Source organism: Contarinia nasturtii, unplaced genomic scaffold (genome assembly GCF_009176525.2).
Source record: "Contarinia nasturtii isolate CC-2019 unplaced genomic scaffold, AAFC_CNas_1.1 Cnas_scaffold_810, whole genome shotgun sequence".
Lineage (NCBI taxonomy): Eukaryota > Metazoa > Arthropoda > Insecta > Diptera > Cecidomyiidae > Contarinia > Contarinia nasturtii.
The window spans coordinates 2054548-2068181 of record NW_022198157.1 but is presented as its reverse complement, the minus strand read 5'-3'; the positions used below and the strand labels follow the sequence as shown (position 1 = coordinate 2068181).

Genomic DNA, 13634 nt, shown 5'->3' with positions numbered 1-13634 from the left:
CCACGTGCATTTTTTGGCATGGGCACTATACTTCATCCGGACGCTTTTTTTTCTCTCCTTATTCGCTCTCTCAGAGTTTCTTTTTCATGTCGCTTGTTTGTTCCAATGTAAACTACCCATACAGAGTTTTTTTTAATTCAGAATAAGCGCTTATATTATTCTCTCAATGCAGCATCAACCCATCCATCGTTTTACACATTTTCCATATAAAAATTGTTTGCATATTTTCCCAATTAACCTAATTAGGGCATTCCATTTCAAGGACAAAAGGATTCAAAATAACAGCGTCTATTTGTTTTTGTTTTGATTATATTGTTGTTGTTTGTGTATCACCACATTTCCCCTTGGAAAGGAACGAAAAAAAATATTTCAGATTAATTAGCAACAATTACCATTTATGCGCAAACCATAGTGATACCATATACAAACGAATCAAATTACTATATTATAGACCAACAAAATAGCGAAAACCATTCGTGTTTATTTATATTTTTTGATAATAATTTCAAAATAGCATTCTTATTAATATTTTAATGTAATAACCACATTTTAATTATGACAAAATTTAAACGTTTCAAAATATCTTAACATAGAGATAGGTTGTAGTATTTTATACAAAAACAAAAATCATCGACAGGTGGTGGCCAACATTTTTTTATTTCAATATGATGTGCTGAATACGAATCAACCAACAGAAACGTAAACATGGATGCATTTTGAGATATGCCACTCACTCATTTTGATGTATTGAATTGTCGAAAATATTGACATCAACCTTACGAAAAAAAAGTCGACTATCAACAACATTTCTGACATTCCTTGAAACATGATGTGAGCGAAATTATGATTATTGTCGAACTTTTTACAGAATTTTTGTTTTACGCTGCAACATTTCAATCACACATGACACCTTTGTTGTATAGGACCTTGTATGCTTCCATTGGCACCGATTTTGCAACATTTCGTGCGATTTCAGATTTTAATGTGCGTCTTCACATTTCTTACGCGAACTTTATTGCAAAAAAAGTCAATTTGTCTGACAAATCTCTGCTTTCACATAACTCGCGCATGATAAATTGCGAAAAAAAGATTGAAAGTAATTATTTGGTGGCCGGGTGAGAAAAATATTTCTTTTAAACCGAAAAAAAGATCGACGACTCCAACAAAAACTACCACGTCGGTCTACTCTTCATTATTCGTTTTATATGGAGTAAATCAATTAGAAGTCTTTTTGCCCAAAGTATTGGATAACCGGTCAACCTCGAGATCAAGAAAGCAATTTATCGTGTAATCTTCATTGACGCAGTGACATACCTGAAACTCATCGAGAACAAATTCTTTGGTTGATTCGTGTCCTGTCGGTATTTTTTTCCATGAAAATGTTTATATTTCGCTACACCCAAGTGAATAGTCCATATATATATCTACATTATACATTCATATAAACTATATATATATTTATACATATAACAATGAATGAAAAAAAAAAACTGTTGTAAACAGCATATTATACAAATTTATAGTGTGCTTGGCATGTATCTTTTTGGATCAAAATTTTGTAAATTTACGGATGAAATCACTGGACAAGAAAGACCATGCACTTGTCCCGAAATAATAAACAAACATCCACATTGTGAATGCGATCGAAAGCATTTTAACAACATTCTTTGGAGTTTAGTCACTGTGTTTCAGGCAAGTATAACATTTAAACCATCCATCTCTGTCTCTTTCTCTCTTACTCTCTCTCTCACACACTGTATCTATCTCTTTCTATATATGTATAAGTATCTCTTTCTCTCGCATAATTGCTTATGGTTTCATCAACCGGCTAAGCCTATGAAGAGACAAAATGCGAATTCCCCTCATCTGTGCCATCTTGTATTCCATAGTTGAACTCAATTTAGTTACAATGAATTGAATCGAAAAAGAGAAAAAAAACAACAACAGTAACATGGCTACATAGATCTGTTGACCAGTGAGATACGTATAGCAATGGAATGAAAGAATGAAGAAAGCGTATATGTGTATGTATGCATCAGCACGCATAGATGTACAGCTCTGTGTGGCCGTGCTATTGTTGTTGTTTTTTCACTTTTTCATTTCAATGCTACAGAATTAAATTCAGTTTTTGCATCTAATTCACACTAAAATCAGATGGCGCTCATTAGCGAGATTCGCAAAAAAAAGTCTCCAATCTCATACAAATATACACCGGCTGGGTTTCATATTATGTTTTTTTTTTTTCGAAACAAACTCAATCAAAAATATATGATAAACGCAAAAAAAAGATGATGATAAAAAAATGTTGAGTGATAAAATATTCAAGCAGCATTGCATGTTGAAGTGCGGTGTGTTTAATGAAAATTCGATATTTTTAATCACTTATCACGACCTTCTTTCCACACTCTTCTCCCTGACGCTCTCCAGTGAGTGTGCTCTTGACGGTCTAATTTTTTTAATTTTTGTTTTCTGATTCTCGTACTTGTTCTGCTTTTTCACATTGGCCACCGTCACGATTCACTCTTTTTCCAGCTTTTAATTTTTGTTTTTGTCGTTGTTGTCATTTTAATGAATTGCATTGAATTAATCGTGGCGTGTGCACAAAGATAGTGCAAATCATGCAATGGCTTCGATTACATGAATAATTATTTCAATGCATTGAATTGATGTTGTCTCTCGTCCGTAACGACATTGTTGTGAATATATGTGTAATCGATTTAGTTCGTTGTTTTTTTCATTTTTTACGTTTGGCTCAAAAAGAAAATTGCATCTTTTTACACTCTTTCACACACATTCACACTCACACTGACACATGTCTTTCTCTCTCACACAATAAATTCCCATATTTCGCCAATTTGTAAAAACATAAGCAATGAACATGATTTGTAAGTCGATCGAGTAAAAAGAAGTCCCAACAAGTTTTTAAGTGCGAATCGTTCGCTCATTAATTTCCTGTGCGACAGGTTTTATGCTTTTGATACCACCACCTTTCAGTCTCGGGTTTATACAATTTCGAAAGTTCTTTTTTCCACTTTTCTTCTGTTCGTTGTGTTGTTGTTGATGATGTTGATTCTTCCGTTTCTCATGCATTTTTCCCTTCACTCTCTGCCCCTGTCTGTCTCTTTGTCTCCTTTTCTCGTCATAAATTCGTTGATCGCAACAAAGTAGTTTACTGCTTGTTGTGTCGCAACATTTTCTCTCTCTCGCTCGCTCGCTCGCTCGCTGTCGACGTTTGGAAAACTGTCTCGAGCAGTTGATGAAAGTCAAGAGAAAGAAAGAGCGAGAGAGAGAGAGAATGGAATGATGATAAAAATCGTATAATACGCGTGCAACTAACATAAACTGTACATAAAAATGTAAATATTTTTCTTTGAAGTTTCGCTTTTTTCACTCTTACTCCAACCGGTTTGATTTAAATTGAATCAATATTTATGCATGTTTCTGCAAAATCGGTGTCTCGTCCTGATGGTGATGATGACGAGTTGAAAGCTTTTTTATTACACAGAAAATGTTTACTTCATCCAGTGTTTATAGTTGTTGTTGATGTTGTTGTCTATTTTTTTTTTCACTTTGAAACGGAGAACTACTGGCTGGTTAGAATTTCATTTTTCTCGAGCATGTACATCATGGCACAGACAATGGGGGGAGAAAATTGCACACAGCAAACATTGTAAATATGATGAGAGTTTATTCTCTATTTTTTTCTCTCCCAATTTTGTGTGATGCTGACGAGAGCGAGAAAAACGAAAATACCGACCCGAGAAAATTTCATTTAGTCACTGAATAATGATATAATTCACACACAAAAAAAAAATATATTTGTAAATACACTTTAAAATAAACATGCGTCGCTTGTTCACTTACTCACCCCATTTAATAAAAATAATAATAAAGTTTTCTCTATTCATTTAATACCGGTTAAATTCGTTAACTGAACACATTTACGGAATTAAATTCATCCGGATTCCGGATAAAAAGAGAAAATGAATGAACAACAAAACTGTAATGCAAAAGCGATACAAGCTACTTTGATGTTGTTTTTATTATATTTTACTAATTTGTACAAACAATACCAAAAATACATTCTTTGCTGAAATTGACACACACACACCCATACTCACACAGTATACTCTGAATTTTTGTAAACGTTTCCACATGCCCTCTAGAAAAATTAGCTTTAGAAACAATATATAAACATAGAGATTACATTTCCGCCCTCCAACGCCAAAGCCCCTCTCAAACGCACTCAATCAACCTGAATTCGTGTTCACTTTTCCATTCAATAAAATGAACACGGATTTCTAGCTAACAAAGTCATTTAGCTTGAAACGATAAATCAACCACACATATCACCATCTCACAACAAATTCAACCAAAAAAAAAAAATTCACATTCCACTATATTCACATTTTTTTTGAAAAATTTCATTTTTAACTCAAAAATTAATTAATTTTTTCAACAAAAAATCTCTTTCTTTGTTTTTTGTTTTTGCAAAAATTGATCTTTTCCTTTGTTTTTCGTTGAAATCGAATTTTTCTGCGTGAAAAAAAAAACTGTTTCTAATTAAATACTTTGATCTCATGAATGCTTGACGGCGACGGTGGTGATGTGACAATGTTTCTGTGCGTGCACAACAGATTTTAACTCAAGAAGATTGGAATGTTGTGCTATTCAACGGCATGGAAAAGACTAGCCATTGGGCAGCATTGTATTTCGTTGCATTGATGACATTCGGCAATTACGTGCTGTTCAATTTACTGGTTGCCATTTTAGTCGAGGGCTTTAGCTCCGAGGTGAGCATTTTATACATTTATATATACATACAAATCGATTATATTGAAATGTGCCATTTGCACAAATGATAAGCGAAATGTCTGTTGGACAAACTGTACAAAACGACGAATGGAATTTAATTTACTGAATTTCGACAGCGAAATGAACGACGAGAACGTGAGCAGCGTGAGCTAGTGAAAAAATTGCGAGAAGAGCATGAGAATTTAAGTGATTTAATGTTCGAGGACTATCGTAGCTGTTCCGATTCCATCAGTTCGAGCGATAATTTTCAAGAGATGCGCAACAAATGGCACAGTGCTGAGGATGTCCGAAAAAGTCGAAAAGTGAGCAAGTTATTTAATTGGATTGTGTGATTTTTTTGTTTGGTTTTCGTTTTGCTTTCGAACGGTATTATCGTTTACTTTTTCTGCCATATTGATTTGGAATAGAATTAAGTTAAATGTCTAATCAAAAATCGATTTTGCCATAGATTCGTGCACAATTGCAAAAGGAGCATGAAGAGAAGAGCATCGCCAATAATTCGCATCGTCAAACACAAGCCATGGTTTATGTGTATGTAAACAACGACACACACTCCGATAATGAACTGTCGAAATCAAAACAGAGCATCGATGCTGACATCGATAAAATTGTTCTGGAAAACAAACATTTCAGAATGGTATGCATTGATCAATATACGTTCAGATAACAAAACATATTTCAACACACAAACTGAATTTAATCAGTTACGTTATTATTTAATCAAACACATATAATTGACTTAGCAAATGTGTATGCATCAAACTGAGAAAAAAATAAATATATATAGAATCGATTTAATCATTTATATTTTTATTTTGTGGTGTAATTAAAACAATAGTCACCGAAAGATAATGCGGCTGGATCGAGTCGGGGTCGAAAAATGGGCAAAAGGAATCCACCGATAATAACAACAACGGCTGCAACGCCACAAGATTCGCCGATCGCCACATTGGCGCACGGTATGAGCTTTAGCGAATGGGAGAATAATTGTCTGAAGCCACCGTCGATTGTGGGCAGTGTGAAAGGTTTGAATAATTTACTAACGCCCGAACCATATCCAAGCAAACGTAAAATTGAAAGTCCATCGAATCGGAATGCAAACACCTGCATCGATTTAGAGCCCAAAGCGTCAATATCAAATATTCGATTGGATCGAAAGGATTCGACCGAAGCAGGTAGCAATCAAACAGGCACCAAATCAAAATCGACGAAAAAGTCCTCCATTAAAAAGCGTTCGAGCACCAAACGAAAAGAGTCCAAACCATTACCGATCAACTATGAAACGGACATGCTGGATAGTGAACGTCTTGATTCGCTCAGCAACATGGATGTGATGCATAAATCAGGAAAACGGCTACAAAATAATAGCAAAAATACGAATAAAATTAGCCCACGCGGCCGACAATATGATCCAAATGAATTTTGCGCCAATCCACAACAGCAGCAACAGCAACAGCAACAGCAACCTCCAACGCCTATGTACAGTCATCGTGGATCGAAAGTCTATCGTCGCCGAATGTCAACAATGGATCCGCAAGCTTTCAAGAATTTAGCCAATTTAGACCTTAAACAATTGGAAATGTTACGAGAACGAGCATTGCGACGCGAAGAAGAAATGAAAGCGACTACCACCACTGAGGCCAAAGAGGAAGCGCCTGTATGCAAAGGATTCTTTCATGAACCATTTAAATTTACAACGGCCGCCCTACGAAAGCACTTCGAAGTGCTCACCGAACATCGACAAACCTATTCGCTACTCATTTTTCCGGAAGACAATAAATTTCGACATGCGTGCGATTGGTTTGTGACACAGAAATGGTTTGATAACGTTATTTTACTTTTCATTGCGCTAAATTGTATAACATTAGCGATGGAAAGACCAAATATCCCACCAAATTGTACAGAACGATATTTTTTATCAACGGCCAACTATGTTTTTACATTTGTATTCACGCTGGAAATGTTTGTAAAGGTAAAGACCATTTCTCTCTGCCAGACATTATATTGAGATATTTTCAGCCAGCTGAAGTAGCTCAGATAACTAACGTCAGGCGCTGAAATAGACTGAAAACCATATGATTCGGCTGGCTGAAAATATTTCAATATAATGTCTAATCTCTATAAATTACCCGATTTAGCTGTTCCAATTTCCCATCAAATTGCCATTTAAATTTCTCATTTGCATTTTGTGTTAATAGAATTATATCGCAATTCAGTGAAAAGTCGATCAAACATTTTTTGTTCGGTCAATTTCAGGTTGTTGCAGCCGGCATGTTCAAAGGTCCTAATGCATATTTCAATTCCGGATGGAATATAATGGATGGTTCGTTAGTCACAATTTCAATAATCGATTTGTTAATGTCATTACTCAGCCAATCGAGTCCGCGAATATTTGGAATTTTACGTGTATTTCGTTTATTGCGTTCGCTTCGACCGTTGCGTGTTATCAACCGAGCTCCTGGGTTGAAGCTGGTCGTTCAAACACTTTTATCATCGTTACGTCCCATCGGTAATATCGTGCTCATTTGCTGCACATTTTTCATTATATTTGGAATTTTGGGTGTGCAATTGTTCAAAGGAACATTTTACTATTGCGAGGGCATTAGTGTAAAGCATGTGAAAAACAAAACTGATTGTCTCTCAATACCCGGCAATGTGTGGATCAATCGTAAATATAATTTTGATGATTTGGGCAAAGCGCTAATGTCTTTATTTGTGCTATCGTCACGCGATGGCTGGGTCAACATAATGTATACGGGTTTAGATGCTGTTGGTGTTGATCAACAGCCGATTGTTAATTTTAATGAATGGCGTCTTCTTTATTTCATCGCATTTATATTGTTGGTTGGGTAAGTACAACATTTTTGTTTGAAATATGAAAAAAATTATATAAATTGTTAAATTATTTATGTAAAATTTTAATATGTCGCTCTGTTATTTTTATAATTACAAAATTCATTTAAAAAAATGAAAAGAGAAATAATCGTGATATAAATAATATTTCTTTCTATTTTTTTCGCAAAAAAAACCGTACCACCTCAAAACCCCTGAAACCATACAAAAACGAAAAAAACTATTTTTTCGACAGCTTTTTTGTGCTAAACATGTTTGTTGGTGTTGTCGTTGAAAATTTCCATCGATGCCGCGAAGAGCAAGAGAAAGAAGAGAAGATTCGACGTGCTGCCAAACGTGCCGTTCAAATGGAAAAGAAACGAAAACGTATGTATAAACTTAGGCTTTTAGCTCAAAGTTAACATAAACAAAACACTTATATTAATTGAAATATGCTTTTACGCTTTTGCACCCATCCACAACACATCACTCACTCACCCCCTCCCACTCCGTTCACCATACAGGAATGCATGAGCCGCCTTACTATACAAACTATTCACCGTTGCGTTTATTCGTTCACAATGTTGTTACATCAAAATATTTTGATTTGGCAATTGCTGCTGTGATCGGTTTAAATGTGGTTACCATGGCTTTGGAATATTACATGATGCCTATCGCACTCGAATACGCATTGAAAATTTTCAACTACTTCTTCACGGCCGTGTTCATTCTTGAGGCAATTATGAAATTAGTTGCGCTTGGCTTTAAATTGTACATGAAAGATAAATGGAATCAATTAGATGTTGGCATTGTGATTTTATCTGTGGTCGGAATTGTGCTCGAGGAATTGGAAACAAAAATTATACCAATCAATCCGACAATAATTCGAGTGATGCGCGTATTACGTATTGCACGCGTACTGAAATTATTGAAAATGGCCAAAGGAATTCGTGCATTGCTCGACACGGTGATGCAGGCATTACCACAAGTCGGTAATTTAGGTTTATTATTTTTTCTGTTGTTCTTCATTTTTGCTGCCCTTGGAGTGGAATTATTTGGACGATTGGAATGTTCTGACGATAATCCCTGTCAAGGTCTTGGAGAACACGCACATTTTGCCAATTTTGGAATGGCATTTTTGACTCTGTTTCGTGTCGCAACCGGTAAGCATCGATTTATGTAATGAAATTTATAAATTTATACAGAAAAAAACTAATATGATACTTTCGATCTCTTCACCCAAAAAAAGGTGACAACTGGAATGGCATCATGAAAGACACACTGCGTGATGATTGCGACGATGCGGCCGATTGCGTTCGAAATTGTTGTGTGAGTCCAGTGATAGCGCCGATATTTTTCGTGATATTCGTGTTGATGGCGCAATTTGTTTTGGTTAACGTGGTGGTAGCTGTGCTGATGAAACACCTAGAAGAAAGTCACAAGCAAATCGAAGACGACGAATTCGATATGGAAGAGCTTGAACGTGAAATGGTGCAAGCACAAAAATTCGAAGAGGAACAAGCATTGTGCATGCAATTAGACGATAGTTCGGTGCCACGTCGAACCATGCCTAAAGTGCTATCATTGCCATCTAATTTTACGTACACTTCACCGATTTTTGAGAATCGATTCAATTCTCGACGGCAGACCGTGTTCGGCGATGGCAGTCGCTTCTCCGATTTCAGTCGGGCGTCCGTCGATGAACGTATGGCCGAAATCGAATTGGGAGAGATGAAACCAAAGACTAAAAGACGTAGATCGAGCAGCGGTATGTCAACACGTGACAAAGAAATATCTGTATCACGAACACCAAATGTCCGACCAAAACTTAACCGCGAAATATCATTAGATGAACGTCAAATGACGGCAAAATCCACAACAGCGCATAAGCTCACCGATGTCAAGCGTACCAGTTGCGATCAGCTCCTTGTGCGTGATGACAAAACGACGAATTTCTACCACAAACCGAATGCTAAGCCAAATGAAATGAAAGGCGCCAGCAAAGTCAAAACCGAAAAACTGTCCAGTTCAAAGGATTCAATGGTGATGGCCGCCGAAAATGCAAGAGTCTCACTCTATCGACGATCATCGTTGAAATCAGACTATGGAAAACCGAATACGGCCAATACACTCCTTTCGCTATCGAAAGCACAATCGGTATCGGGTCGATCGGGTAGCTGTCGGCAGCTATTCAAGCAACATGCTATGGACGATGAAGCGGATATTGATGAGAATTCATTGTTATTGCCGATGTTAAATAAACCTCAAATCCAACATAATGAACCGAAAAATGCTAAAGAAACTAGCCTATTTAACAAAACCACCAATGAAAATGAGTGAACTACAAACCAATTATGTTGACTTTTTTTTATCGTTTTGTTTCAAACAAAGAGAAAATGCGAGTGAAATTTTTAATTGCAATTGAATTATGGCTATTTATTAAGCATATTCGCTGAAACTTAATCAAAATAAGCGCAAACACGTTTAATTGATGATGAAATTAAGATGTTAAGTGATTTTTAACCAAATTTATTTATGAATGCACAATGAAAAAGGAAAATTATAAACAATTCGATCGTGACTGAAACAATGTGGTTTCTAGTCCATGTGAGAAACATGCTTAAACGAGCAAATCATAATTATTGAATAATGTATAAATGCATTCAAAGACATTCGATATACATATGTACGGTAGGAATTTAGTGAATGCTAGCAATCATACATTTAGTAAGTATACATCCACTCTCACTGACACAACATACAAACAAACATACCGATTACTATTTATTGAGAAAATTAATAGAATATTTAACAATCAATACGAGAAACAACTAAGCAACTGTACATTTCGATTATATATATATACTATATATTACAAACAGGAATTTGATAAGCAATCTATTTTACTAAATCTCTATCAAAAACTGGTTTCGAACATTTCACTTCATGTGGCTAGTCAACGGTAATGGAATTGTCCCTTTCTATACATATATATCTCTATTACTTCAATCAATTTCACTTTGAGTTTGCTTTTTGTTCCCGATACGGACGTTTGATGTAATTATTATTATAATAAAGCCAATGGCCATGGTAGCATTTCATCTGAATTTTTCGCATAATTTTTGTGGGCAATTTTGATATCGGATTCATTGAAAATAAAACTAAAAAAAACTCGATTGAAATTGATGATATTGTGATATAATAAAAGAAGATATTAATGACCCGCTGTCATGAAATAATGTAATAATATTCCGATGAAATTCTTCTATGTGAATACTGTGGTCACAGAAAAATTCATTGGAATATTTCAATTCAATGACCATTTCCGACACTACAAAAAACATACTCTTCTCTTTTTAAATGAAACGGAATTCAATTGTTTTTTTAAACATGTTTTTGCATAAAATTTATCAGTGTTCTGCACTGAAAATTTACGAAAAACAAACGGTTTTCTATGATACAAACAATTATGTGATGTAATATATGATTTTTTTTCTAAATATGTGATGATTTTGTTCTCTCAAAAATCATTCTATCACGTGTACCTTCACCGATTATAAAAAAATGCACTTTTACAACAATTTACTCAGCCTTTCAAAACAATCAACTCAATTAACATGAAAGATAATATTTTTTATGACCAGAGAATGCACAACTCACGTTTTTTCCACACACACAAAAAAAACTCTATCTCGTGAAAATTTGGAGCACATTTTTTCGAGTCAAACCTCTTTTTGACCAAACACTCTCAATAAAACTATATATACAACTTCGACATATTCATGAATTTACAAACAACAACTACTACCACCAATACAATAAATCACCAAGAAATCACTTGTACAAAATTTGATTAGTGCACTCAAGAGCAATATTAACTCTGAAAAGCATATATATATCTAAATATATTTATAGAGCCCCCGTTGATAGACACCCTGTAACCTTTGAAATGGACATTTAAATGATTTTTTTGTAAAACAACAAAAGTGCTATATAAAGTAGGAATTTTTCTTAGAGGTTTAACTATCGCTTCTTCTTTAGATAAATCAATCCAATTACACCAAAATGCAACTTGAAAAACGAACAAATGAAGAAAAAAGCTCCATTTTAAAAAACGGACATTTTTTTTTCTTGATGCATTTTGAACATTGGTGATATATAATATGCGTTATTTAATACAAATTTCATGCCTTCTTATTACTATAGGGAAACTTCTAATTAAACTAAATAAATTGCAAATATTGTATTATTCTATTCGCAAAAGAAGAAAGAAAAAAACAAGCAAAACGATAATAACAAAATGTACACAAAAACAATTTCTTTAGCTGAACAAATGAACATACACATGGACTAGCACCCACTAATTAGATTTAAATTGAACATAATGTATTATACATATATAGATAAAAAATGAAATGCATATTTTTTAAGAGTGGACAACACACACAGAGAGAGAGACACAATGAATAAGAAACAAGAGAAATGGATAAAACCTATTTAATCAAAATGAATGGTGAAAAACGCTAATATAAAACTAGTCTAAATAAAAAATGAAGAAAAAAAGAATGCAAAAAGAGCATAAAATTAGTAGCGGTGATATAACTATACATAATACTATTTTAGGAATGAACAAAAAATGCTATATTTCTAGTGAAGCAACAAACCTATAAATCTTTATGAATAGAGACAAGGTCAGAATCGACAGCTGTAAACTTTTTTCTGTACATAGCGTAAAAGAAAACAAATCGCATATAAAAATACGACGTGGTTTTTTTTTTGAATAAACATGAAACCGTTTAGCTTAAGGTGTGAATATTGTTCAATATTTTTCACGTCATAATATTGTTTATCGATTTTCTTTTCGTTGTTCCGTTGAATACTGTTCATTTTCATTTTGTTGAAACGCGTATCGCTCTTTCTATGTTCTATATATCTGCGTGTGTGTATAATTCAAGTAAATATTCTATTGACGCGATTTGCTAGTAAATTGTAGTCGTTGGGAATATTGGGTTCGATTTGATAGTCATTGACCTGTCTTAGTATGTACTAAACTAATGTATTTATATGCAATAACCCAGTCAATCTCATATAAATAAAAGCACACAGGATAATCAATAAGGTGGATTAACGAGAGAGTATGTAAACATAAATTAATAAATAGAAGATGAATACGGAAAGAAAAATAAAACACAATACTACAATACCTAAATACAACAGCAACAACAACAACAACAAAAATATATTAGACATTTATCGACAATCTTAATCTTGTGCCTTTCTAACTAAAAGTGACAACTCATTCAATTAACTTTAATCAATTGCGTTCCCTGTTTTGTGTTCGGCTTTTTATTTTCATTTCGTCTTGGTTGAATACACCACTATATACCCGATTTCGTTTTCAACCAGAGTCCGAGCTTTCATCTCAATGAATTTATTTGCATTTATTTTTTCTTCGGTTCATTTTCTTCGTCACCGCGAACAGAACAAATAATATTTGAAAAAATAAACAATAGAAGAATACTTTCTATTTATAGATATGCTAAGTAGCTTCAGTTTGAAGCCTTCGAGCGGTCACCGCAAAAGTTTTTAATGATATAAACGTGTACAACTCTTGCATGTGTTAGTAAGAATGTCGACGTTTCATATAAACTGCTCAATTGAACTGCTCGATGACAAGTTTGAATGAGTGCAAACAAAACACACACAAGTCTATTATACAAGCGAAAATGATTATGCATTATTTGATGCAACTTGTTGCAAAGTTTTCGTTTTAAGTTTTCTATTTGAGCACATTTTTGATTCAATCATCTCTAGACACCCATTTCGTTTCTATATTTTCGATAAAGCTGATTTTTTTTATTGATTTATTATATTTTCAACTAGAGAGCGTTTTGTTTGAAAGTTTGTCGATTTGATGAAATATTTATGGTACAAATATTACCCATCAAAACGAATGCAATGAATTGCTTTAACAATTTATCATCTTT

At 34.2% G+C, this 13634-nt stretch overlaps 1 protein-coding gene across 7 annotated transcripts in view; it reads left to right on the top strand.

Annotated features, from left to right (window-relative positions):
• LOC116341845 (voltage-dependent T-type calcium channel subunit alpha-1G) overlaps positions 1-13150 on the top strand; it is a 54234-nt gene extending 41084 nt beyond the window's left edge. For 6 of the 7 annotated variants that reach the window (XM_031769157.1, XM_031769161.1, XM_031769160.1 and 3 more), the window contains 9 exons: positions 1524-1692; positions 4638-4793; positions 4932-5117; positions 5264-5452; positions 5654-6787; positions 7072-7664; positions 7904-8034; positions 8172-8810; positions 8897-13150. In XM_031769157.1, the coding sequence (XP_031625017.1) occupies positions 1524-1692; positions 4638-4793; positions 4932-5117; positions 5264-5452; positions 5654-6787; positions 7072-7664; positions 7904-8034; positions 8172-8810; positions 8897-9987 (4288 nt within the window). In that variant the 3' untranslated portion in view covers positions 9988-13150. The remainder of the gene's footprint in view (positions 1-1523; positions 1693-4637; positions 4794-4931; positions 5118-5263; positions 5453-5653; positions 6788-7071; positions 7665-7903; positions 8035-8171; positions 8811-8896) is intronic. The other variant, XM_031769163.1, reaches the window with a different exon arrangement.
• Positions 13151-13634: the final 484 nt, after the last annotated feature.